At 34.5% G+C, this 25,557-nt stretch overlaps 1 protein-coding gene across 1 annotated transcript in view; it reads right to left on the minus strand.

The window, feature by feature from the left end:
• LOC124357150 overlaps positions 1-24,621 on the minus strand; it is a 45,505-nt gene extending 20,884 nt beyond the window's left edge. The window contains exon 1 of the mRNA XM_046808651.1: positions 24,404-24,621. Within this exon, the coding sequence (XP_046664607.1) occupies positions 24,404-24,609 (206 nt within the window). The 5' untranslated portion in view covers positions 24,610-24,621. The remainder of the gene's footprint in view (positions 1-24,403) is intronic.
• Between the last annotated feature and the right edge of the window lie 936 nt (positions 24,622-25,557).

Below are 25,557 nucleotides of genomic sequence, written 5' to 3' on the forward strand. Positions count from 1 at the left end.
AACTGTTATGGCATGTTTAGGAACACATGAAAAACCACCAATAAATACCAAGGAGAAGGTCTACAGTATTAAAGTAAATACCAAATTAAACATTCACTAAAATATAAAATATTGTATATACCTTTAGTATACCAGTATAATATCCAAGCGATGAGTTCATCACAATAAAATTTTTTGACTCGCAAATAATAAATAGTAAATAATTGTTACTAAATTTTCACAATTCACTTAAAAAATACTACTGAAATTGTTTCGATTGAAGATAAACAGTGCAATGACATCAGAGAACGTAAGAATAGCGCGGGACCTCAACACGCCCCCAGAGAGAGGATTCTTGATGACTTTTAATATATGCCGTTTAAGAGAACACCCGTACAAAGTCGTATTTTAAACGCACCCCTGATTAAAAAAACACCCTCAGGGTAAGAACATAAGCTTGTGGGGGGAGGAAGTGGAAAAACGCAACATAAAAACCCTAAGCCCACATACTCAGACCGCTCTCGATCGGCCTTAAGCCCAATTTTTATAAATCACATTTACGATTTCGAGACCCTCCTCGCGAGTTAAATTCTTTAAGATACTCGCCTTGTTTTTATTTCCGACCGGGGACTCCCCCTCGCACGCACGTACAAAAAATAATTGCATTGCACTTGTTAAGAGGTTTCGATTTCCTCGAAACTTCTTCTTGGATTTTCTGTACGTCAGAGGACTGTTTTAGTAAGAATTTTTGTTTCCTCTGAGCTTCTCTGTTAAACATGGCCAAGGTTTTATTACATGCCATATATTGCCTGTAAATATAAGTTACGTAAACGTTCTGTAATCTCTTCAATAAACAATATCTCTTGTGGAGGGTTTTTAATTTGTAAATGTTTTGAACAGGGCGATGGTACAACTGAAGGTATCATTCACCTAATGTTCTTAACTTATACAAAAATAGGGCTGAAAGCTCGCAACACTAAATTGTGAAAGGAAAACCTTTTGAATTAGTTTAGAAAAGGCATAAACATTGGTAGTAACAGAATTTAATGTTTCAAAAAGGTATTTAATAACGAATTAAAAAAATACTATTGAAAAGTGAATTAATTTAGATATAAGTCTGATGTCTAAGTCGATTCAACAATAGGGATATTGGATATTCTGCATACTGACATCGGTATGAATGGTGTTTATAGTTTAGACTATGATAATGGTACACTAAATCAAAAGTAGCAGTGACGATTTTTGCATTTTACTGAAATTCAATAACAAGCTCTTTGGAACTGAATTGGACCACTAGTCTTAAATCTATTTGTTGTCGAACTAGTTGAAATTCTTACTATACATATATGTAAAAGAACGGCATGGAAAAATGAAAGAGCTCAGTTCAAGGGCGGAATGCAGGAGGTGAGTGGCGGGATCAAATTGGATTGCAATCATACAACGTTCTTATTTTCATGACGGCGACGCAACGCCCCGGGCTCCACTAAACGCTCGGCTTCCACAGTTCTTAATAATACGTCTGAAAAGCAAAGGCAAGACGCATGGCCCAATAAAAACCCTCCAAACATGTCCCTAATTTAAATGGATCGTCAATATCGAGCGATTAAGCCGCGAGAGTTATATGCATTGATGGGGTGCCTGGGGCCCAGACGGACTGGTCCCCCCTCCCACCACCCAGCCACCCCAGCTCCAGAACACCGCGCCTGATTGAATGTCTCTGGAGAAACATGTGTCTTAGAGGAAAGAAAGATGTGTTTTAATCAGTTATATAACATCAGGATCGGAAAACACAGCTTCTATGATCGCGCTCCCAATCAATACCTCTTCACCGTAGCTCAGGGGTAATATCGCGGCACACTAACCAAGAGGTCACGGGTTCGATTCTCGAAGAGGTCATGACTATTTAAAATTGAGTTTGGTCCGATTAGCAACTTTTAAACTTATAGATTTAAACTTACGGAAAGAACATTACAGGTTAAAAGAGTTAAATACAAAAAAATTACATCTGAATCTGAATATCAAAATTTGATGGACTCTAAATTTCAATGATAAGAAAATATTTGCATTATTTTCTAGCGATAAACGTCCCTTTAATTTAACATTTAGCCAGCAAAGTAAATAAAAGGCTAACCATTTTTGAAAGTACAAAGTTCACTAAGTAATTCTGTTATGTATCTTTTATATGTAATTTAATTTAGATTTTATTGATTTGGTAAATTTTTATTGTTTGGATTTGGACAATTATGAAACTTTAAGTATCGAATACTACGGATATATCCGTAGCATTAATAATCTAACAAGAATATCCGCAAGTGCAAATATTATCATGATATGGAAGGCTAATTCCTTAAGGTATTAGATTATCAGTACTTTGGAAGAACTTTGCATTAGATATGCTGATTGGATTCCACTTCATTATCCAATCATTGAGTTTTCATTGTCTCCAAATTGACATAACGAAGCGTATAACATCGTTTTATCATCCTGCATGATTACGTAATGTCTCTGGTAAATTTTTGCCATGACATCTCTAGTCTGAGTGAGCTATAACATAGAATTCCTCTGTGTGAACTACGATATATGTGTCCTCCGTGCAGCCATTTCATCTTTTGTGGTAGGAACAATACTATCAATGGAACTGCAGAAACTGTACAGTATATGATGTTTCTTCTTCTATCCCACGATTGGGAAGTTGGGTCCATTAACAGAATACAGTACAGTGGGTACCTACCCCCTCTTACCTTTCCACTCCTGTTCTACAGTACTTGTATTTTTTTCCACAGTTCCAAATTGGGTTGCCAATGAAAATAATTATGTAAGGTCAGATGAGGAGTTGGAGTAAGATTGATTGTTTTACTATCAAAAGATCCCCTAAAACTTCTTGACAGAAGAGTAAATCTCATTGGAAAACATAAAAGGTGTCATATAGCTAAAGGTATAAAAGGCAAGACGCATTGAAAGATAATCTTGCTCGAAATATGCCAAATAAATCACAATCCCGAGACGAAGGATGGACGATAAATCAAGAAGAGTGGCCAGATACTGGGCAGTGTTGACTGGCGCGCCTCAGGGGGCAGGGACAGCGCCAAGTCGTGATTTGTCTGTGGTAGACCAGCATCTTACATTAAGGTCTTCCTCTTCAAAGAGCATCCCTTCAGTCCTTCAGTAAAAATTAGCAAAATAATTAGTTAGATTGTGAGCGTAAACTGCAAGACTTCAAAAATGGCTTTAACATATTTTTGATATAACAAAATCGTCCAAGACGTCTTTGAACTAAACCATGATTGTGGCCAAATATATGTTCGTGCTGAGGAAATTATAGATTTTGTATACAAAAAAGTTTTGTTATACAAAAACTATGACTTTTCTCTTGACTTACTTCACCTTGGAAAACTTAGATTGTTATAGTGTCGGTCAATTAATAAGGAGGAGTGGGCTGCTACAATCGAGTAACTAGTCTGGAAGCCACCAGAATCCGCTAGTCAGTGCGGGAAACGACAGATACCACAGCAAGGTCTCTCTCTCTCTCTCTCTCTATGTACGATTAGGTATTCTGTAGTGGTTAATCTTCCATTGTGGATTATGTATGTGGGAGACCGTTCTCTTCGGGTCGGAAAGTTTTAATGGAGGATTCAGATTGGGTTTCTATTTTGAAATTTTATTCTGAGTAGCTAATCATTGGTCCGTCTGTTTCGGAATTTAGATATCTAACAGTCTTGATCAGATAGCTTTGGAAAAATTAAAGGATGGGGAGAAATCACTTAAATACAGGTACATAGTAAAGTATAGACCATTTAGGTTTTTGTCACAGATATTAATTCTATGGAAAATTAGTGCACTTTCTCTCAACGACAAATATTATAAAATGTCAATCATTTGGATTGCCCATAACATAAGTAAGTGGGTAACTCAGGGAACTATACTGGAGCTAACGGAAGGAATAATTTATGTAACAGTACTTCATTCTGCAAAGGGACATGCTAGAAGATTTAAAGGTGTGCTAACACACGATATGAAACATCAAGATGTTTATTGATATTTAAGGGCCCTAACATGTCGTTTTCTTAACTTTATACGACTGTAAATCCAATGTTGATTGGCGTTTATTTGTTCGAAGCCGCAATTGAGCATTTTTATACGTCCGTTACTGTGACCCAGCCTTGAGCTCTTGCTCCACAGATAAACTCTGCCATCTCGCGGTAGTAAGGAAGCTATTAACCGAGCACTTGCGGGGAGTGCCTCTGACCTTGTCCCGCCCTTGGATTCGACATTGCGATAAGCCGGTGCGGTCGTGTATTGCCGAGTGATATTAATTGCGGCCAACGAGAGTCGTGTAGAGCCGTGCGACAAGACTCAGAAACATTGCGACAAGCCTGTCATAAGTCTGGTGCCACTTGTCACTTCCCTGGTATTCCGTCCTCTGTGGATATTACGCTTTAATGCTGATTGTAAGCAACCGTTCAGGCAATCCCTCTTCAGCTTCGACAACAATGCAACAAAGATGCCGACTGGCCCATAGAGAAAGAAGCAACCGTTTCCGGTGAGATTTCCAAACTGTACTTAGTCACACATCATGATACTACTTTTTGCAGTATCCTCTGACTTTATTTAAAATTTTAACAGCAACCATTTTAAAATAATTTAAAATAAAAGGAACTACTAGAAGGTGTTGTATACACTGTTTTGTTTTAATATCAAGTACTGAATCTTTCAGAATTGTTTGAAGATTGAATACACACAATAAGATGCAAACTTCAACTCTATTTACCAATACACAGTTATATAATTTTACAGCAAATCTTAGTTTTTGTGTACTTAAATAGTGTATCTCCTAGCAAAGATTCTAATTTGATGCACATCCTCCAAATGTTGCTGTAGTGTTCATTCGGTACATACCTTCTCAAATTTCGGAGGGCCTTTCACGTAAAAACACAATATTATTATTATTCTTAACAATTAAACAATTTTTTAGTTTACGAGCCGAGAGCTAATTTTCTATGTATAAGCCCACAACGTGGGTTTTCTGACTGACATAATTGAAATTCTGCATGAAACATGTATGAGCACTCGGTACGATGATGGTGCATATCACTGCATTGGATTTGGCTGAGCGTTAGCGAATATTTTTACACTGGTCTTATGGGTAATCTTTATGACAACTCAATAAACCAACTAGCCCAACTATCTTAAAACATTCAACAACGCTTTATATTGCCTTGATATGTAGATATGTATTATTTAAACACTGATATGAAACCCGATTTAATTAGTAAGAATCTGTATCTGTCATGGCAAGTTAAGTTGAAAAAAGGTCTCATGAGTAGATTTCAATTTGACATAAAATTTAATTTCTACAATAATGAGTTCTATGATGCGTCATTTTCGTGTCAACTTCTTTTTTGTATGATTCTCGAGAGTAAAATGAGCTATATATTAGAAATTTTGTGAAGCTTATTACGACATGTGGTGTGGCATACAATTCTACAATGTTATATCTTCAGATTGTATAAACATCGACATAAATACATTCACTAATTCTCAGTTATCTTAACATAGAGAATACGATCGTGTGTAGGACTACATACATGTTTTATACCCTTTACACTTTCAGGAAAGGTAAACCACCGTCTCGGTGGTTCTGCTTAAGTTATTGGAAGGGGGGGGGGTACCGAGAGTGAGGGGGACCAACAGAACCATCAATCGAGGAAATGTCCGGGGAAACATCAGTCCATAATTGATGTGGGGGGACACTCATCATAAATCCACCAATCTGTCCCACGCGGATGTGGAATACGAGCATGAGCGTCAGCCACGGCAACCACCGCAGCGCCGACACTAAATAATGTCTATAAGGTGAAGCCTCTTTATATCGCACACATCGCTAGGGTAAGAGATTGTGGAAAATTTGTACTGATTGTATCTGAAAAAAGAATTGCTTGATCTGATAAACGTGACACTGGGCTTTATTACATGCTCTAATGTGTAATTTACTTATTAAGACACTGAACCATGTAATAAAAGTACAAAGTAAAATATTACAACACACATGATACCTTTTTTTTATGCCCATAAGTATTTTTTAAGTGTCACTATTTAAAGGGGCGGTATAAGCCCTTGTGCTACATACATGGTTAAAAGTAAAGTGTTGTGTTACTATATAAAGTAAAATGTTCCAATGATAGTCATAAAATACTATCACTAGGAAAACCTACATTCAACCGTAGGATCCCAAAACCATTGCAGTATTCTTGTGACTAATTGATAATAATACGGATTCCTTATTGCCTAATTGTCATTTCTAAAGTTGACTGGCTTATCGAGAATGACATTTGGATCCGTTCTCGCTCCCTCCTCACTCCTGATAAGACATGACTAATCAGCATCTCTATGTTTATACGGTATGATTTAAAAAATAAAAAATAAAGTAAATAACCCAAATAAATTTTAAAAGTCATAAAACAAAACTATAGCTTTAATATTATTTATATAAATCTGAGCAGTTAGAAATTAATTACTTAAAATGAGTTCCACCAAATCACGATCCCCTCCTAATCTAAATTTCGAATAAAAAAATTAGAAGGTATTTAAGCAATTTAAATCGTTATGTCATGTCAAATTACTATGTATTATCATATTTCACCTTATACAATAAATCTAATAACTGTTTGTTTTTAACTGTAATGAGTTTGGTTCGGAATAATTTGCACGTGACTGTACATTATCCATGCAAAAATTAAAAAGTCCTGAAGCGACTACATCTTACTAGAAAGCCTTTCTTTGAAATGAAGTGAAGAACAATAATAATGAAGAATGAATGACTTCAAAGAACAAACTAGAACATTATTAATTAAGATCACCATAAAATTTAATGGCTTGGAAGAATATAGAATGAAACTAACAATTTTGAACGTGAAAAACTCAGCCATTCACAAAAGATTGAAAACAAATTAGAAGACAAGACCAGATCAATTTGGATTTAAAAGAGGTTAAATTAATACCGAAACAGCCATTTAATTCAGAATCCAAAACAACAATGGGGCTCGGGTTTCAGCCGGCACGCGTTATTCTGCCGCGACAAAAAGAAGGGAATTCCGACCGGGGAATGCCATTGTGGCGGAGCCTAAAACAGCTGAACATCGGCTTTTAATTTCAAGAATTCCGCTAAACTCTTAAATAAAGACGAAGCAGGTATCTTTAGCTAATTGACAGGTGGGTAAGCAAGCACGGGGCTTTGCTGGGAGGCGGCCATATCTCTTGTGGCCAACACCAACTCTACTGGGCTCGTGCAACGGGCGATTGTGTTAGAATCTCTGAGAAATTCCCAGATGTTTATTTTTCAATCTATTCTTTTAATGCCTAACTAACTCCATATTAGTCAGCATTAGTTAGGGTGTTTTATCCTTGCAGGCAATACAATGATGGTTCATCAAAAATCCAAAATTGGTTTGGACACACAAGAGGCATCTGATTGTTTTTTATACGTATATGATGATTGAAGTATCAAAATGCCCGATTTCTTGATGCTGGGTAGGTTGTTCAGGTCATGAGGTTTTTACGATGTGTGTGTAATCCTAATACCTGCATCTTGGCAGCATAAGATGTACGTACTTCATCAACTCCGGTCGGGTAAGTGAGGGAGATATTTGTATATATTTTGGATGCCACCATATTTAAGCAAAACCTAACTTCTTTCATTTATAAGTTTTCGGTCGTATATGTCATTGTTGTAGGAATGGAATCGAAATATCGTTAGGAGATATTACATAGAGCTAAACTTTCTGCCAAAACAAAATCAGCTGTTGAACAATACTGCTGAAAGTCAGCTGGCGGACATCTGGCGACAAATATTGACAGAAGGCCGCGATATGTTTACTGGAGTCGGACGCCAACAGTTGGCGAGGCGCGGCCGCAAAGCGGTCTAATATTGGGCTGGACGCGGGAAATCCACCCCCGAGAGGGGATGAAACAAGCCGGAACCTTTTTATAAGCCCTAACCGGGTCATTTATATAAGTGACGGATAGTGGGGTGCCGGACGGGCGGCGAACGGAGAGTTGTGTCCAGACACTTGTTGGCGAGATACATGACCTGGACCCCTGTCACCGCCGTGCTAGCCGTGTTTACACCGTTTGAGGAAGTGGGGGATGACCTTCAGGAAGATTATAATCTATTGTATAATAACCGTAACCCAATGAGGTGAAACGAAAGTTGATGAAAACGGTCAAACCCGTGTTTATGATTTTAGTGCAATTTCTTTCTTACCTCAGCACATAACAAATTTAAAAAAGTCTAATCCGTGCAGAAGATTTTGATTCTTACAGGCATAAGTGTATTAAATGCAAGCAAATCATATTGTGAATGTTGAACTTAGCTCCAGTTCACCTTTCCCTTAGTGCAGCGTCTGAATTCTAATACTGTCACAGACTTTATTCCTGGAATCTGGAGCACATCGGCGACGAAGAAGCTCAAAATGAACTCTTCACACCGTTTCGACATCCAGACTACAAAATATATTTTAATCTAGGTGAAGAGGTATTCTCATTATCTCACTAGGTGCAAATGTGAGTGCTCTACGATACTTTCGACACTATCTATCAGCACTAAGCATTTTTCGTCGCCGACCTTTATTTTTACCGTCAGATTTCAGATGCTGCACTAAGGGGAAGGTAAACTGGAGTTAAACTCAATATTCACATTGATTCAATCCTTCCCATCATCGATAGCTACGTTATATGTAAATCGGATTCTTGCATACTAAGAACACTGTCAAGTTCACCGAGGATAGATTGTAGTGAGGTAGTGATCGTGAATGAAACATACTCCTGGCATGAGTTAATATTACGAGCAGAACGTGAACACACATTTATATGTATGTAACTCGGGAAGAAGTGTTTCTACGGTCAAATAATTTGGTGGCTTGTCACAGTTGTCAGTTTTGATTTTGAAGGCGATTAATGAATGTGATTGACAACTACGAATAATTACATTGATTATGAATGTAATTTTAAACGGCATTAACAATTAATTTAATAAGATTAAGAAATAGAAATAGATATCTGACTTGACGAACTGAGATCACCTATTAAAACAGTAGAGCTACAAAAATTTGGCATGGGAAGACTGATCAATGCAGGATACGGACATACATGTTGGAGGAAGAAAGTTAGGATTATACTTTCTGAGAAGATACTGCGTTGTCAAGTTGTTGAGTCTCCAAAGATGAATTTGAACGCTCCAGTGTGAATTGACTGAGATCTGCCAAACTCCATTCAGTCCCTGAATCTAGCATAAAGAGGATTGATTAATAAAGGTTACCAAAATAAATTGTGGAGGACGATAGGAAAGAGTGTGGCTGGCATTCCTATGATACGGTGTTGCTAAGACATTAAGATGGTTTAGAATTGCTGTAGTTAGAATGGACTAGAATAACCAAATACAGTGGCAGTTCCATAATATGGCAAAAGGAAAAACCGACCAGTAACGATATGGACAGTAACTGTTGGAGGAAGCAAGAAAATGTATGATTGGTATCCTTATGGTACAGTTTTTCCAAGTTGTTCACTCTCCAAAACTGTACTCTCCATAATAGCACTCCCAGAATTTGACATGGAGAGAACTGAAGGATATAGAGATAGATTTTGGAGGAAGAGAGGATAGTGTATAATTGTACTCCCTGGGGTGGTGTGTTGACAAGTTTTAAATTTGCGTATGATTAAAGTAAAAATACTATAAAATAAAGTAATTAGCTGTCTGTCCAATAAAAGGATCTTGGCTAAACATAACTTCTTCAATCACTCATATCCTTGTTTTTCTACTAATCGGATTTCAGTGCTTACATAGGCATGTAGAGCGGGTTTACAACATGTAACCAAATAAACGTCACAACTCAAAAATATTATCCTATCAAGCGTTTCTTTTGGTTTTTTTTTTAACTTTCAGTTTTAGAATCAAGTTTTAAAAGCTATTTTCGAAGAAATCAGTATTACATCATTCTATATGGGAAGATAACAAACCGAATCAGCTGTCAATCTCAAGACTTGGTGACGTCATTGTCAGCTGCCTGAGGAAGCTTTATCTGACAGATTTACAGCTCAGTTGTCAACACCTTCGAGACGTATGACTGGATAATGCCATACTGCATACATATGCTCACGTTTGTATTACCTTATGATCTACATAATGCACCATTCAATATTCATGCCGTTTTGGCTGAACGTATTTATATAAATCAAGAGGTAATCGCCTGATCTAGTTGCCAGTTTTATGAATCATTGGGTATAACGAGGTGCTTAACTCATGGCAGTAAAAATCTATCGGGTTAAATCTCTATCTAATAACGACCGTGGTTTGGGTTCATTATTGGTTATGTATTAGACGTTTTATAGTCCCCTGAAGCAATTAAGTAGCTGTGCTATTGTGGTGTCTCATGAGACTAGACATATGAGCAAAATACCTTTGATTTTACTGCAAACCCCCTCTTTATCAGTACAGTTGATCGAATAAAATTAACTTCAATTGAAATTGAAGTTGTAACATGGAATACGTAGTGTGTGGATGTACATGACATTTTTATTTTATAATTATTATTAATAATAAAATGTAAAACTCTGGAATTGATAACACAGTCAATTAATTATTCCAAATGTACAAACCATGTATAAACTTACGTTTCGCCGATAATAAATATAAATGCACAGGTGTGGTTCTAATCCATTAAAGTGGCCATTGCATTACTGACACCAGCAGTCATTAAAAAATCAATGCTCTCTGTACAAACTCTCTTGTAAAGTATAGGTGGAATTCATTGTGAATATTCCGTCTACAATGGTTTTGAATGTTTGAAAACATTATAGCACTTTGAAAATTATTTGGCAGAATTTGTTCTCATTCGAACACAAATAACCATAGATTATGTGAACATATGTAAGGGTTGTATCGAATTAAATATCTCTCAGACCCAATATTCCGTAGGTAAAATTTTGTTATCGCTTCACAGTGTTATGCAATTGAAAATGATAAATATGGGTAATATGAGAAAAACACAATTATTAAATTTGTTGTGATTTATTACCAATACGGTGTTTTCAAACAGAATTCTTGCAGGTTATGTGGACAGAAGGGAAAGGAATCGTGCGAAGATAAACGATGGTTGAGGTCAAAGATGAAGGCTCTGGGCAGAGAGTGGGATCTTCCAACCTCTCCCAATTAGTGGATGTCCACAGTTTGACAGAAGAAGGGAGAGGGTGCCGAGGGAAGATTCTGAGAAGAAAACTAGAGGCAGCGAGTGGGTTCTGGGGTCTTCTCCAATTAGAAGATCCTCACAGAAGACGAAGGAAGGCGTGGGGAAGAGTTATTGGCAAGGAGTAGGCGTCCTGGCCTACATCCTCCACCACAAGGACGCGTAAAACACGTGCACACGCGCGCGCTCTACGCTCATCAATTTACCCAAAACACACAACACATAAAATATTGCCAGTTCGATTATGGTTGGGTGTTAATTTTCTTGTTTTGTGCTGCCTAAAATTGTCCGTCCATTGGTGGGAGTTTTAGGGACACGCGCCTTTAGGGATTATATATAGTGTCAGTAACTCATGATGGCTTGTCCAACAACAGGGCTGTCTTCAACTTGTGAAATAGGTAACATTATTATACAACATGTGCAACAGGCACCAAGTTGAAAATAACTTATGTACTTGAAAACAAAAAGTAGTAATGTAATTGAGACTTGAGTCAAAATAAATCATTTATTTTAGTCGACTCCAATTTCCAAAAATAAAAACGATCCGGTACTGAACTGTGTGAAAAGATTTTCAATATTTTTCTTCAAGAGGATCCAGACACTCCTAAAAAATCCAATTCAACCACCAAAAGCAAAATTACACATTTTTATTGCATGGAACAAGCAAGGAATTACCACGTGTAGATAGATATAACATTTTTTTAAATATAACAAAAGGTATATTTCAAATTTTCATTTCATTAGATAATTAAATAAAGAAGCAACTGTAAGGTAGCATGCATAAAATATATAGATAGGGTAAGTTTATATAATTTTACTACAGAACTTACATCTATAGATTCAATCATATTTGTAAATGTGATGTAAATTTTATTTTCAATATTTTTTGTGTATTGGGATAACAATCATAACATACATACCTTCCTGCATTATACAGACTTGTTACTGACTGTTCGTCGTAATTTCATCTTGGTAATGGATACATCAATTATAAAACTTAAAAAAATATTTACCTTCCACAAATCAGATATACTTTTTATTTATTAAAGTAATTAAAATAACAATGTGTACTAGCAATGTCTCGCCCATTTCGCAACCTCCAATTATTTACCATCATAAACAAACATTTAAACAAGTTATAAGTTATACAATATACAGTTATCCAAAATAGTTATTAGAAATTATTTCCTTTCTTTTTAGGATTTTTAAGTAGGTTATTTTATTATGAGTTATTTTAACTTAAGTGATGTTCTATTATATTCTAAACACTATTTTTACATATTAAGACACAAAACATTAAATGTTTGATTTAGTATATTTATATTGTATCATATTTCCTTATCCCCAATTCATAGCCATGTGGTAAACTCTGGTAAAGGTGTATTGCATATATCTCTCCGTATATTTATTTTTCCGATGCAATGATTAATGACGTCGTGTTAGTCTCAAGTATATTTTTTACTTCTCATTTAAAATATCCTATATTTGTTCCAGCACAATGTTTAAGTTATTTTGTTTGGTTTATAGTCTAGAAGTTAAAAGGTAGACAATAAATAAAACATACTTTCGCTAGTGACTCGCCAATAGTTAGCAGGGTGGTTGCCTTCCCCTCCAGGATGCAAGCGCAACACACACTATACAACCACGTTCCCGTGTTTTTAGGAGTTGTGAGACAGCCGCTTTCCTGTTGTATGGGACAGTGTTTTGTTCATTGCCACATTTATTTTATTGTCGTTTACAATATCTAATTGTCATTGTTATTATATCTTAGTTGGTTTAACTTTTAAAACTAAGGCAAGGAACTGATCTTTGGTTTATTTCTCCCACCTTTCACAAAACTTATATACATATTTACTTTTCTTAACAGTATGTCTACTGCTCGTAGGCATTAAGTAAATATTGAGGTAAGAATAATAAAATACAGAAATATTATACCATGGTAAACGAATGCAAATGTAAATGCACAGTATCAAGTGTATGAATTGTACCGTTGTTGTTTCCAAGATTCCTCCGTACAGTCTATAGTGTCTGTTGGACATTTTATGTGAAAATATGTTATGTCAGTTACTATAATATTACTGAACCAACGACATAACTTACGACGGTTGAGGAATGCAAATTGTTACTGCCTATCTTTAGTCTATAGGTTTTATTTAGTACAATAGGGAAGATTAGACTTTGCTTTCAATTAACTTCGGGATTAAGCTTCCGCATTAGTCAAATCTTTAAATCTCTCAATTATACGATACGTAGATTTAAAAATAGCCATGGCTATGGTTTAGAACTTCCCACAAACCGTCGGCCAAGAAGAGATCACATTTCGTCTACGTGGAAGCCCGATCTGTCCCTATCCTCCCGCTAAAAGCAATGTGTAATCCCTTGTCTTGAATGTCACGTCCCGGTCAGTCGCGTCCCATCCCGCGCCTCCCGCCAATTAATGTAAACAAAACCGCAAGTGAGGACGGAACTATGTTATTGCATTTTAATCAGTAGCACAAACCAGTTAAGTGGGCTGCGAGACAATTGAACCAGTTTCTGCAACATGATATGTGTATTTGCCGAGACCGAAGAAATGTTTGTCGTACATTATGTAGCAAAAAGGTGGCCACCGATCTATCAAGACTCGAGTTCTCGGAAGCTGCTCCCTTATAAGGGCTGTGGACGACGTTCGTCCCGCCGAGTCCCAATAATTTATCGCGATTTCAGATTTCAATAACCACTCCCAGAGCGGGAGGTTCCGTCTCTCTGATTGGTCGATTTCATTGTCTCAACTTGTTTTTCTTTTGTGAGTCGGATGTGCTCAGAATTCAACAGATGGGTTTGGAGACTTCCTTCTCCGCTGGAGCGTTGGAGATTTCCAGAGACGACGTTCGATTTGGCAATGGCATCTTCTCAAGTCTCTTCTGCCGGATGGCGACAAAACCTCCCGCTGGACTAATGAAGACTGAGTGATCATTTTGCATGAATGCTTGATTGGTTTTTACGACTCCAGCAGTACAAATACTATATAGTGTTACATATATGAATGAAATTATTGTGAATATTTTAACTATTACAATTTTTAGACGATTGAAATAAATCCAGATAATCGTTGAAAAATACTTGTTATTAATTAAAATAAAACTATTCATTTGTTAATTAAATGCTAACGTGCAAAAATTTAGACATAATTTCTATGGTTATTCATAAATTTTAACATTATTTTACTTCGATCAACACTTTTTTTTAATAAAGTAAAAATTTTAATGTACCATTTTTAGTTGCTCTCTGTTCCCTATTTTTAGAAAAGGGACTCAAAGTTGGAGGTTCATTTGTCAATAACATTATTTGTGATCCACCAAGGTAAATATTTCTATCTGTACTACAAAATTTTAAATTAACCTCTCAGCTAGCTTTATTGGCACCCTGTACATTTGTTTTTCTTAATTAACGTGCTAATTTAAAAAAAACTCAGTGGTATTTTAGTGTGGTAGTTTGGTAAAATATTAATTAAGTCTTTTAATATTAAGCTATAATTCATTTTAAAAAATTTTAGAACAATCAATTAGTGAGTGAAGTATTTTTTTCAAGAAACAAGAGAATCGTAAATAATTGAAATTCGAATTAAATTGGAGTAGATGCACAATTAAATCATATTTTATTTACAGAAATATGTTTTACATGACAAAAAGTATGATAATAATACTAGTTTGAAAGTAGTAGAAAATGATAATTACAATTAGTTAAAATTTCTAAACGGATTTATTGGAATTTATTAATATTTTATTTTTTAATTATTTAAAAATAATATTTATAAACATATTTTGTTTCAATTGAAAGCCTGTATACTCTAGAATGTGCCTTATGAGGATTAAAAATGCATCCGACTAATAGTAGCGCTTTCCCTAATGGATTTCCAAAGTTCCAATGGTTTTATTTTATAAGCGTATTTTTTTAATATCAATAATAATAAATTGAAACCCTTTTAAAACATGTTATATTGTAGATACGTATTTCGTCCTTAAGCCCTCTTCAATATACTATTTAATAACCTCTAAAACAAATATATACATATACTCATATTGGGTGTTTAAACGTTTGTTAAATTATAGTGACATAGTTGTAATTTTGGGCAGTATTCTCTATTAATATTTTATTTTTTATTCAATTAGGGTTTGTCTTATTTTTTAAGATTAGTTTTTGTTTACTTATCTCGCTCTCTTTCAATATATTTCAACAAATTATTTATACTAATTTCTGTATGGTACTGTACACTCGATGTACATTAACAGATGTTCTACAGTACTCACACGTTGTCAATCCATAATTTTGGTTTTAATACCTTACATATTCAACGAATTCTTTATTCTTTGTTTTCCGAGTAATACATTTCTATTACATCGTTGACACTTACGTAACTGTAGGATTTGTTTAAAAAAAATACATATAACTAAAACATAATATGTTTAAAAAAAATAAGACTTAGTTAGTCCACTTATTGAGTAATGCTCTGTTTCCTCCGTCTACATTAAACGGTAAATATTTGTTATCGGATCAAGTAGACAGTATTATGCCTAGGCAAATTAAGTTAATTAAGGCTCTCCCTAGAATATTTCATAGATACTGTTATACATATTACACACGCATGTGATGTATTTAACTTGAATTTCCTCCCCTCATTAATTAATTTCAAACGGCATCGGTTTCATTGCAGGATAACAATTATTTAATGAAATATGAGTAAATATATTTGAAACTGCTTCACCATTATACTTATCAAAAATGCTTTACTAAAAGAAATATATTAAAATTTCTATTTGACCCTAAAGCTTGAAGATAACACCTTTTAATAATATTCTCTATATAGGAATCCTCTAATCAACTAACGAAATCTCCTATAATGAATAGTTTTAAAGGATATTAAAATGATCATGTTGATTTTTTAAACTATTGGACAGTTTTGGTAAACGATGACTCTTAACCATTAAAATGTTGTCATAGTTAGGGATGACCTTACAGAAGAATACAACATCTCTAATGAACAATCACAAACCGAATTACGTTATCGTTATTAGCGGTGGGTGACTTCAGTTAAATACATAATAAATGCAAATAAATTTAATATATTCGTAATAATCGAATTACTTTACAAGAAAATAAAAGAAAGTAGTTATTTTTATGTCCGTATTTGGCTATTAGCTTTACTGCGTACATCTCACAATTATTGTTTTTAATTTTTATATTTTCTCAATATAAATACAAAGTATGAGGTTGGTCATAAATAATCCCATGTAACGACTAGAAATGTAATTTTAGAAATTCCACGTTTAGTAATTTGGACAGGCGAACTAAACACTAAACTCAGAAAAACCAGAATTTGTTCGCTAGGTCCTTTACTTTGTAATATAAGAATTAAGAATACGACAGCTCTTATTCATTGAGACATTTTTAGTTGTGCTGTGATCGTTACATCGTTTAACAATACATTCTAATTAAAATTTTATGTGTAACGTTATATAAAAATTGAAAAATATATTTTTTCATTTACTTAAAACTAAATAATATAAGTTAGACTTTATGAAGAAGAACCAGTTTGGAATTATTTAACGAATATAATGAAAGACTGATTTCCCATTTATGGAACTGATTCATACTAATTACAAATACTTACCATTCTAACTAAACTAAATGAATACAGAATAAAGGAGGAACCTGGTTGATATGGTTGATAAGGAGAAGTCAAGCAAGGGCACCTAAGAACTTTTTTTCCCACTAAACCTATCTGGGTTCAACGTAAGACAAGTTACGTAAATCAGGATTCGAGGAAGGGTTCAAACTAACGATAAGTACTTTGTAGAACATGTGCTCGTAGCTTAGTTCAAACTAGAAACAACAACCCCAGTCCTCAGTGCTCGATTAATTTCCGCCTTTGGAATTCAACAGTTCTGTACATAAATAAGTTTTCTTGTTGATATTTACCTTTTATTTTACACAGAACAGGTATGAGACAAAAGAGCCTCTTGGTTTACAAAACACATTTCATACGATAACTATTTAATTTGTTTCATAATGATGTGATTGTATTGAGATGATGCCATCAAGATATCACAAATATACATCGTATACATTTAAGGTAGTTGACAACTGTTATTTTGAACGTACTATTTCCATTAATGAAACAAGTACATTAATGTTTAATGTATTCCAAAATTATTTTAATTCTAAAATTCGCGACTTAGTCAATAGAAACTACCATTCTATGATAAATACTTAACTTCATAACCCTAGCATAATTCATTTTATAAATGCTTCGTTAGTTTCAGACTGAAAAGTAATAACTAAGCAATGCCTAGAAGTTCAAGTTCCAAAAACCTTTATACATCAATTGTATTTTCTGATTGAAACATTTTTGTATTATATATATATATATATATATATATATTTATATTTATAATATATATATATATATATAATAAAATATTTCTTTTGAGTATTATTTTGAAATGATCTCTAGATCCTTTCAAACTCTTAGTGTATTTATCATCCTAAGAAAAGTAAATTACGAACTAATATATTTTAAATAATTCACAACAAACATACATTTAGTTACATTCCTAACACTAAAAAACCAGTTAAAATATGGACACTACTATAGTATAGTATACAATGTTATATGTGGACTCTGTTATAACTACAGTACACAATGTCAAGGATTATTGTGTTGATTTGATTGTGTCAGTCCGGTATGTATTTCATTTCATTCCAATGAAGATACAGGCATATCGTATTGAAAAAATTACAAAATAAACAGTAGACATTCCTGTACGCTTCGTAAGAAACTTCAAGCTTGCTATGCTGTTATGTGCCGCTTCAGTGCTGAATTGACAGGGTATAAGAATCAGTTTGTTCCGTAACATGTTTAAGTGAGTTAATTTAATTATAAATAATTTGTATAGACAATTTTTTACTCTACATTATCTAAGGGGGCTTTTGATATTATTTGGGGTTGAAATATTGTCTAGCTTACAAGAAGAACCAAAATGGCAATCCATCATTTGCTTTGCCAAATGGGCCAGATTTGACTAGTTCGTCTATAATATTCAAGATTATGCCAACATGCATAATTTTTATTATTCTTTCAATTAGAAAAAATTAAATTTAGAAAAGTATATGTGGCTGTAATACTTGGAGCTGCATGAGAGAATATGGCTGAAGTAAAAATGGGTATTGCGGGTCTACCCACCCACGTAGCTGGCATCTTCTTTGTCCCGGAATAATTCACCCGTTTGCAAATTGTGGCTCACGAAGTCGCGTCGCCATGCCTTTCACTTCCGGTTGAACATTAATGTGCTGGTCGCACTTTACTGTAGAGTCCAGGATAGAAACGTTCAGATAACATTGAGCATGCCGTATGGCTCTATAGAGAACCCTCTCCACTTTCATACCTACTACGGAGCAGTGGTCATTTAGAGAAAGAGTGCGATTACTTTACGTTGATGACCTAAAATTTTTAGGTAGTTACATGGAAGTATCATCCAGGACCTCCATTGAATTATATGCCAATTCAAGAAAAGAAACTGTTTAAGTTCATTTTATAAAATAATAGGGTTGTTAAAGAAATACTTAATATTTAAATAGCATGTTGATCAACTTATGATTGCAGAATTTCTTCTTTCTTCATTCTTAAAGTTCCTGCTATTTTTCCACGACTCCAAAATCCGTTTTGCAGAATTAGATCGTATCAGGATATAATTATTGTGGATTAACGGAATGGGATAAATGATCTGGTCCTTCGTACCTAGAACTCCTGAACCTAAATCGTATCCTGATAGATCGTGATGCTGTAGAACTATGTAGAAAAAGTGTTACAAGGGACGAACCGGAAGAAAAGGTCCTTTCGCACATCTACTTAGTATTTCTTTACAGCACACAGCCTAGTTGCCGTATCTGTACAACTCTGGTCTCTTTTCTAGACATCGGTGACGTTCTGTTATCATTGCTTCGTATCAAGAATGGTTGAAAAACAAGAGAAGAATCTCATGGGACAAGCGCGCGATCCAAGTTACAGGACTCGAGTTTAATACTTAAAAACATCCTGAGCTGAGGCGTTGAAAAGATTAGTTTCCATTCTAAAAGTTTAGCCATAACATTCTGTCCACGTAAGTTAATGAAATTTTATTAATTCATTATCAGAACACTATTTGGATCTAACCTATTAAATATTACACAATGCAAGAACTGTTTATTGTTGTTTGTCGGTTGAAACAATTCAAGGTTGTGATTGTTATTATTCTTTACGTATTTTATTTGTAAACACTAATATTTATAAATTACTATATTTCTTGGCAAGTCGTAGAGTGGAAAAAATATATGTCTCAAGCCAAAAGACGAGAACGAAACCATACCAGATACATTCAGTTAGACTACAAAAAATAAAATTATTTAAGACGTCATATCCAATAGTTTCAAAAATAAAATTAATAATTATTATGTCATTGATTACCCTTTTGCTTTAATGAAGAATCTGTGTTAAATTCGTTTATAATTACTATAATTATAAGTACTTTTCGCTAATTCTTCTTTTTCTCACACAATTTATGTTCATAGTGGAAAGTTGTTTTACAAATTATTGGATAAGCTATTAATTTATGCCCGTTTTTAGAAAAGTTACCCTTAACATGATATGAGATTATACTTTGGTAAAACTCTCCTCTTCTTTCAGTAATTTTTTATTATTAAATTAAATTTATCTTTACGTTCTCAGAGAATGACCGCGTCTCTGATTAGTAACTGGTACTTTTTTCCGATATCTTATTTCACAATTTTATTGAACAAATTTTTCTGACAAATCAGTTGGCTATATCTTTATTGTAGTTCCAGGACAATTAGATCAGCTTCTATGTTTTTTTAGTCACTCTACCCATTTACATCCTAGTATACTATTTCAGACTATTGTGTTAAATCTAAATACAATATGCTTCATTGATGATCCTGGAAAAAAGTAATAAATTAAGCAATATTATTGTAATTTATAACTCATTTTTATTCTTACGTATATTCTATTTCATTACTCTTTGTATGCCTACATATTCTAAAATCACTTCTTCCTCACAATAACCATGCACAAGGTAAGTAGACAGCTAATATATTTAGCTATCATTTCATCAGTCAGCTGTTAATAAACAGACCGCAGTGTCTATTGTGTGTTGAAGAATAAAATTTGAGAAATTGTTGAAAAGTGGAGGCAAGTGGAATGCTGAATCGCAGGTTAGAATTGCAGATGACGTCATCACCTCCCCCAGCCCTTGGGACGCGCTCAGGGCCCACTTGAGGCCAATATTATTTTATTTGGCATATAAAAACTTCCTATTTGCTTTCACGATTTCCACCTTCAATCGGAAACTTGGGCCGAGGCTTGCCGAACACTGACCACCCCCTCCTGCATTGGCGAACTGCTTCGCCAAAGCTTATTTAAATATTACAAAATAACGTTTTCTATTTCACAGCGTCCCTTTAACAGTTCTAAAACTTTATCATTTTACACTAACCATCACATGTGATTAAAATATGCATGGACACCAGTAAATATAAAATAAATAAGATTTCCATGTAAAATAGGACAAACATTTGCTATATTGTTTAACATAAACAGTCAAAGTACAAAAAAAGTAGTATCGCGTTTTTTTATTTATTTATTTATGTTATTTCTTTAAGGAGAGGTTTATCCCCTTCTAAGCCTTATTCTGTCCGTTGTCGTGGGACCACTGGTCGGTGCGAGGATCTTATCAAACAGAATAGTTAGGAGAGTATATACTGTACAAGGTCGATGGTATTGACAAACAGTACTAGGATCACAGACAGGATTTGAACCTGCATTGTCTCTAACTCAGATCCAAAGTTCTCGACGTCTTAGAGCGCTCGGCCATCGGCACTCCAACATTTTTGCAAGGATAGTTATTGAATGTTGCTTTCTTCTTTACGATTACTATTTTTTCAAATACCCTTATTTATACAGGTTTTTACATTATATTGTGTTTATCAATACCTTAACTAGCATGTTCTAATTGTTAGAATCTTTTAAAGTATTTAATTTAAAAATAAGGAATTGTGATGGTAGATGTGTTCCTAGTGTTCGGATCCTCATTTCTAAAAGAATTTAAAGAAAACCCTGGAAAATTAGAACATAGCGGGTTAGAGTTGTCATGACTTTAAAGGACTATACACCCAGTTGTGTTTCTATCTGGGAAGTGGTGGGGTTGATTTTTAGTAAGTAGAGATTCCACACATCCATATTGCAATCGGGTTCATTCTACACATCATTCAGTTTTAACTGCTCTTCTGAGGATTTTTGCAGTATAAATATCGTAATCAGGTTGGTTCCACACGTCATTCAGTTTTAACTGTTCTTTTGAGGATTTTTGCAGTATAAATATCGTAATCAGGTTGGTTCCACACGTCATTCAGTTTCAACTGCTCTTCTGAGGATTTTTGCAATATAAATATCGTAATCAGGTTGGTTCCACACGTCATTCAGTTTTAACTGCTCTTCTGAGGATTTTTGCAGTAGAAATATCTTAATCAGGTTGGTTCTACACGTCATTCAGTTTTAACTGCTCTTCTGAGGATTTTTGCAATATAAATATCGTAATCAAGTTGGTTCCACACGTCATTCAGTTTTAACTCTTCTTTTGAGGATTTTCACCAAATACTTACAGCAATCGGGTTGGTTCCACACATTATTGAGTTCTAACTGCTCTTCTTAGGATTTTTTCCACATCCATATCGCAATCAGGTAGTTTCCACACATCATCCAGTTCTAACTGCTTTTCTTAGGATTTTTGCCACATTCATATCGCAATCAGGTTGGTTCAGGTTGGTTCAGTTTTAACTGCCCTTCTGAGGATCTTTACCAAATACACATCGTGATCGGGATGGTTCCACACACCATTCAGTTTTAACCGTTCTGAGGATTTTTTAACCATGTATGCAAAAATTGTTAATGGCTATCCTTAAATCTTCAAAAGCAGCACAAGCAATGTGTTTGTTTCACGTTATTTGCTGTAAAACATATGAGCATGAATATACCAAACTGTGTACTGTCGATAAACATAACAATACTTGTTTACTTGCCCGTAATCCACACAGCCTGACTCGAGTAAAAGTCCAGGCATGTATCATGCCGCTGTTGACGTGCGCAGGCGCCCCGACGCGAGGGACCGACGTGAGCCCAAAACCAGTCCAAGGTCCGTCTGTGAAGCAACATTGCGCCCAAAGTTTTGCTATAAATCTCGCGTCATAGATGTAATATATGTTGGGATCGCCCACCAGTCACCGGCGACCGGTAGCGGCCGGTTAATTTATAGGTCGACTCTAGTGGTCGACATCTCCATCCTTCAGTCGGCTTAATCGCTCATTGTGACTGTTGGTGCGCGGGGACGAGACTTAACGAGGCTCGATTCACCCGTGATTTTCCTCGGAAATGGGAGAAGAATTGAGAGACTATTCATTCTTTCCATCTACAGTGCATCCGCCGTATGGACATTTTGTTGCAGAAAACTATTTATATATGTTTAATGCTTGTCCACAGTAAGTGATACAAATCCAATTTTAATTACCTATTATTTACAATATTTGTAATAAGTAAATTTATTAAATAATATAAAAATAATAACATATACGCGAATTTATAACATAATTGTACGGGACAATGTATGAAGCTAAAACCACTAGTTATTAAATAGTGCCATTTAAGTCCTGTGTATATCTGGTATAGCTGCCCGGATAAACCTCAGCATATTCAGATCGATCAGTGGTGGATTTGTGGGGGAAACGTAGGGTTAATAATCCCTCTCCAAATATTATATCCTATTACCTATATCTTGTTTTAGTTTTCGATATATATCAAAGTAAATTACAGATTCTAAAATGAGTAATATGGTGTTTTAAAATGTTTATTTTTAACATTTTCCCGGCCTAGGAACATTTCCCCCAACTATCAAATTCTCTAGGGGTAATCCATAATATCAAGATTCTCCAGTTGTGATACCTCACGAAACTTAAATAAACCCCTGCATATAGATTACTTTGAATCGTCTTTGTATTACGAGAGAGTAATAATTGAGTGCGTCTTCCATCTCAAAAGATTTTATAAAAATGAATGGAAAATTAAAAAAAAAAAAAAAAAATGAATATCTGTACAAGAAAAGAGCATCCAACTGACTAATAATGTTTATTATTAAGTTTATAATTCTACTGGCTGTTCTTCTTTAAAAACCCATATTTTCTATGAAATTCAAGATATGACAGTTATTTCTAACCCTACTTACAGCTTACATAGTATTAGGTACGTTTTGAGAGAAAGTTGCATTATCACCAGTACGTATAACTTTGTTCACACTGTTACCAATTACGAATCATAGGTCAATGCTTTTCATTTCGAACTGAAATTGTACGTCTATGAGAAATTGAGGAAACGTTAAATTTTTCTAATGCTTTCATTTATTTTATAGTTTTGTTTTATTACTCGTTTGTACGTCTTATCTATGTTGGGCATCAATACACAAAACATACACTAGATACTAGATTGTCCTTTTTAGTGCTGTAAACTTTGAATATAGTGTTTTGGAACGCTGTTACAGATAAATTTATTTTTCATAACATTTCGTTTTCGTGTTGGGCAAATTAATAAGTATAATTTTCTTTTGGACATTAGTAATCAATAATACATACAAAACTAGCTGTGAACAAAGTTTTCTTTCGTGTATTCTATAAATAAATTTGGTTTTTCTGTTAGAAATTGGTATTTGTTTTTAAGATATCGGCAATTTCTATGTCTACTGTAATTCCAAGCGATATAACAAAGAAAATACTATTTCAATTAAAAATAGAATAGTACATAATATTATTAGAAGCAGAATAGGATTTACAATGAATATTATGATTATAGAATAACTATATTCATAAGTGATATTATACAGAAATATCATTCAGATAATAGAGCTCTTTATTTAAAGATTCCTGTTTTTTGGCAAAATCCGAAGAAATCTATTACTTTCATACAAGCGTTATTAAAACTATTATTGCCTCGTAAAGAGTATACAAAAACATACACTTATATGTATTAATATTTTAAGCCTCTCCATTAGTGAGTGTTCATACTATTTTCTTTAAACATTAGTAATTCAACATTAGCAAATATAATACTTCACTTTAGTACGATTCTCGTTTGTATGGAGAGCGTCCAAGCCGTGTTCGCCGTCATTGCCCCAGGATATTCCCAGTGTTCACATCGCCCACGGACCCCACAGCACCACGACCACGACCACGGGTGACAAAGGCCTTGGTTCCAGCACCACTCCAGCTCCAGGCGACACAAACTCCAGGCATCACCGTGTCGCAACTCTGACCACATCATAACTTCCCACGTAAATACTGGAGAACTAGTTTTGCCGGCCGTGTTCAGATCTTATGCAATTTGTTGCAGAGCTCGCCCATGTGCGTGTGCGCGTCTACGTCCATCTGCCGAGGATTTGGGGTTTGGAGAAAAACACTATAATAAAAGAAGTTTATTTTGTCTTTGGGTGTAGGTTCTATGATGCAATACTAATATCATTGTACAATCGGAGAATCTTGTTCAGGGCTGACCAAAAACTCAGTAAAATCTCTTCTACTAATAATCAAGAAATTATTTTTATTTAATTAATATATTGTTCGGAATTATATACTGATTCTGGTTATTGTAGAGTCTAACCAAAAATCATACAACCAATGACTGCGTTACCTGGATTATAAATTGCATATTAATTTTGTACCTTGGAGGGGTCAACAAAACATTTAACAATCTCGGATTTAGAATTGCACTATGATTCTGAACCTTGAAGGGGTCTTAATATTGAATAACTAATCACAGCACTTGTTGTGAATTTTGAATTGTATCCTGATTCTAGCCAACTAAGGGATCAACACAACGCCAAGCAACCAATCATAGCATTTGTCCGGGATTTTGTGTTTGGTCTTTTTTTGCTCAATTATGAGATTTATGCATTAAACAACCAATAACAGCATTAAACTCAGATTTGGATTAACTCTAATACATGGAGTTAAACAAAAATCAAACTAATTACAGCTTTCATATTGGATTTGGGTTTGCATTTCAGCCATTAAAATGCTCAAAACATCCACAAATCACCAATTGTAGAATTTGGCTACATCGAAGAAATTTAATAAATTTTATCCTGACTTTGAACAGTAAACCATCAATTCGTCTTCAAGACATTGATTACAAATCAATAACTTTTTTCTGGATTTTGAATTGTATCCTAGTCCTGGTTGTTGAATTATTTAATACATTCTATCATAAACT

The sequence above is a fragment of the Homalodisca vitripennis genome, chromosome 3 (assembly GCF_021130785.1).
Source record: "Homalodisca vitripennis isolate AUS2020 chromosome 3, UT_GWSS_2.1, whole genome shotgun sequence".
In the NCBI taxonomy this organism is placed as follows: domain Eukaryota; kingdom Metazoa; phylum Arthropoda; class Insecta; order Hemiptera; family Cicadellidae; genus Homalodisca; species Homalodisca vitripennis.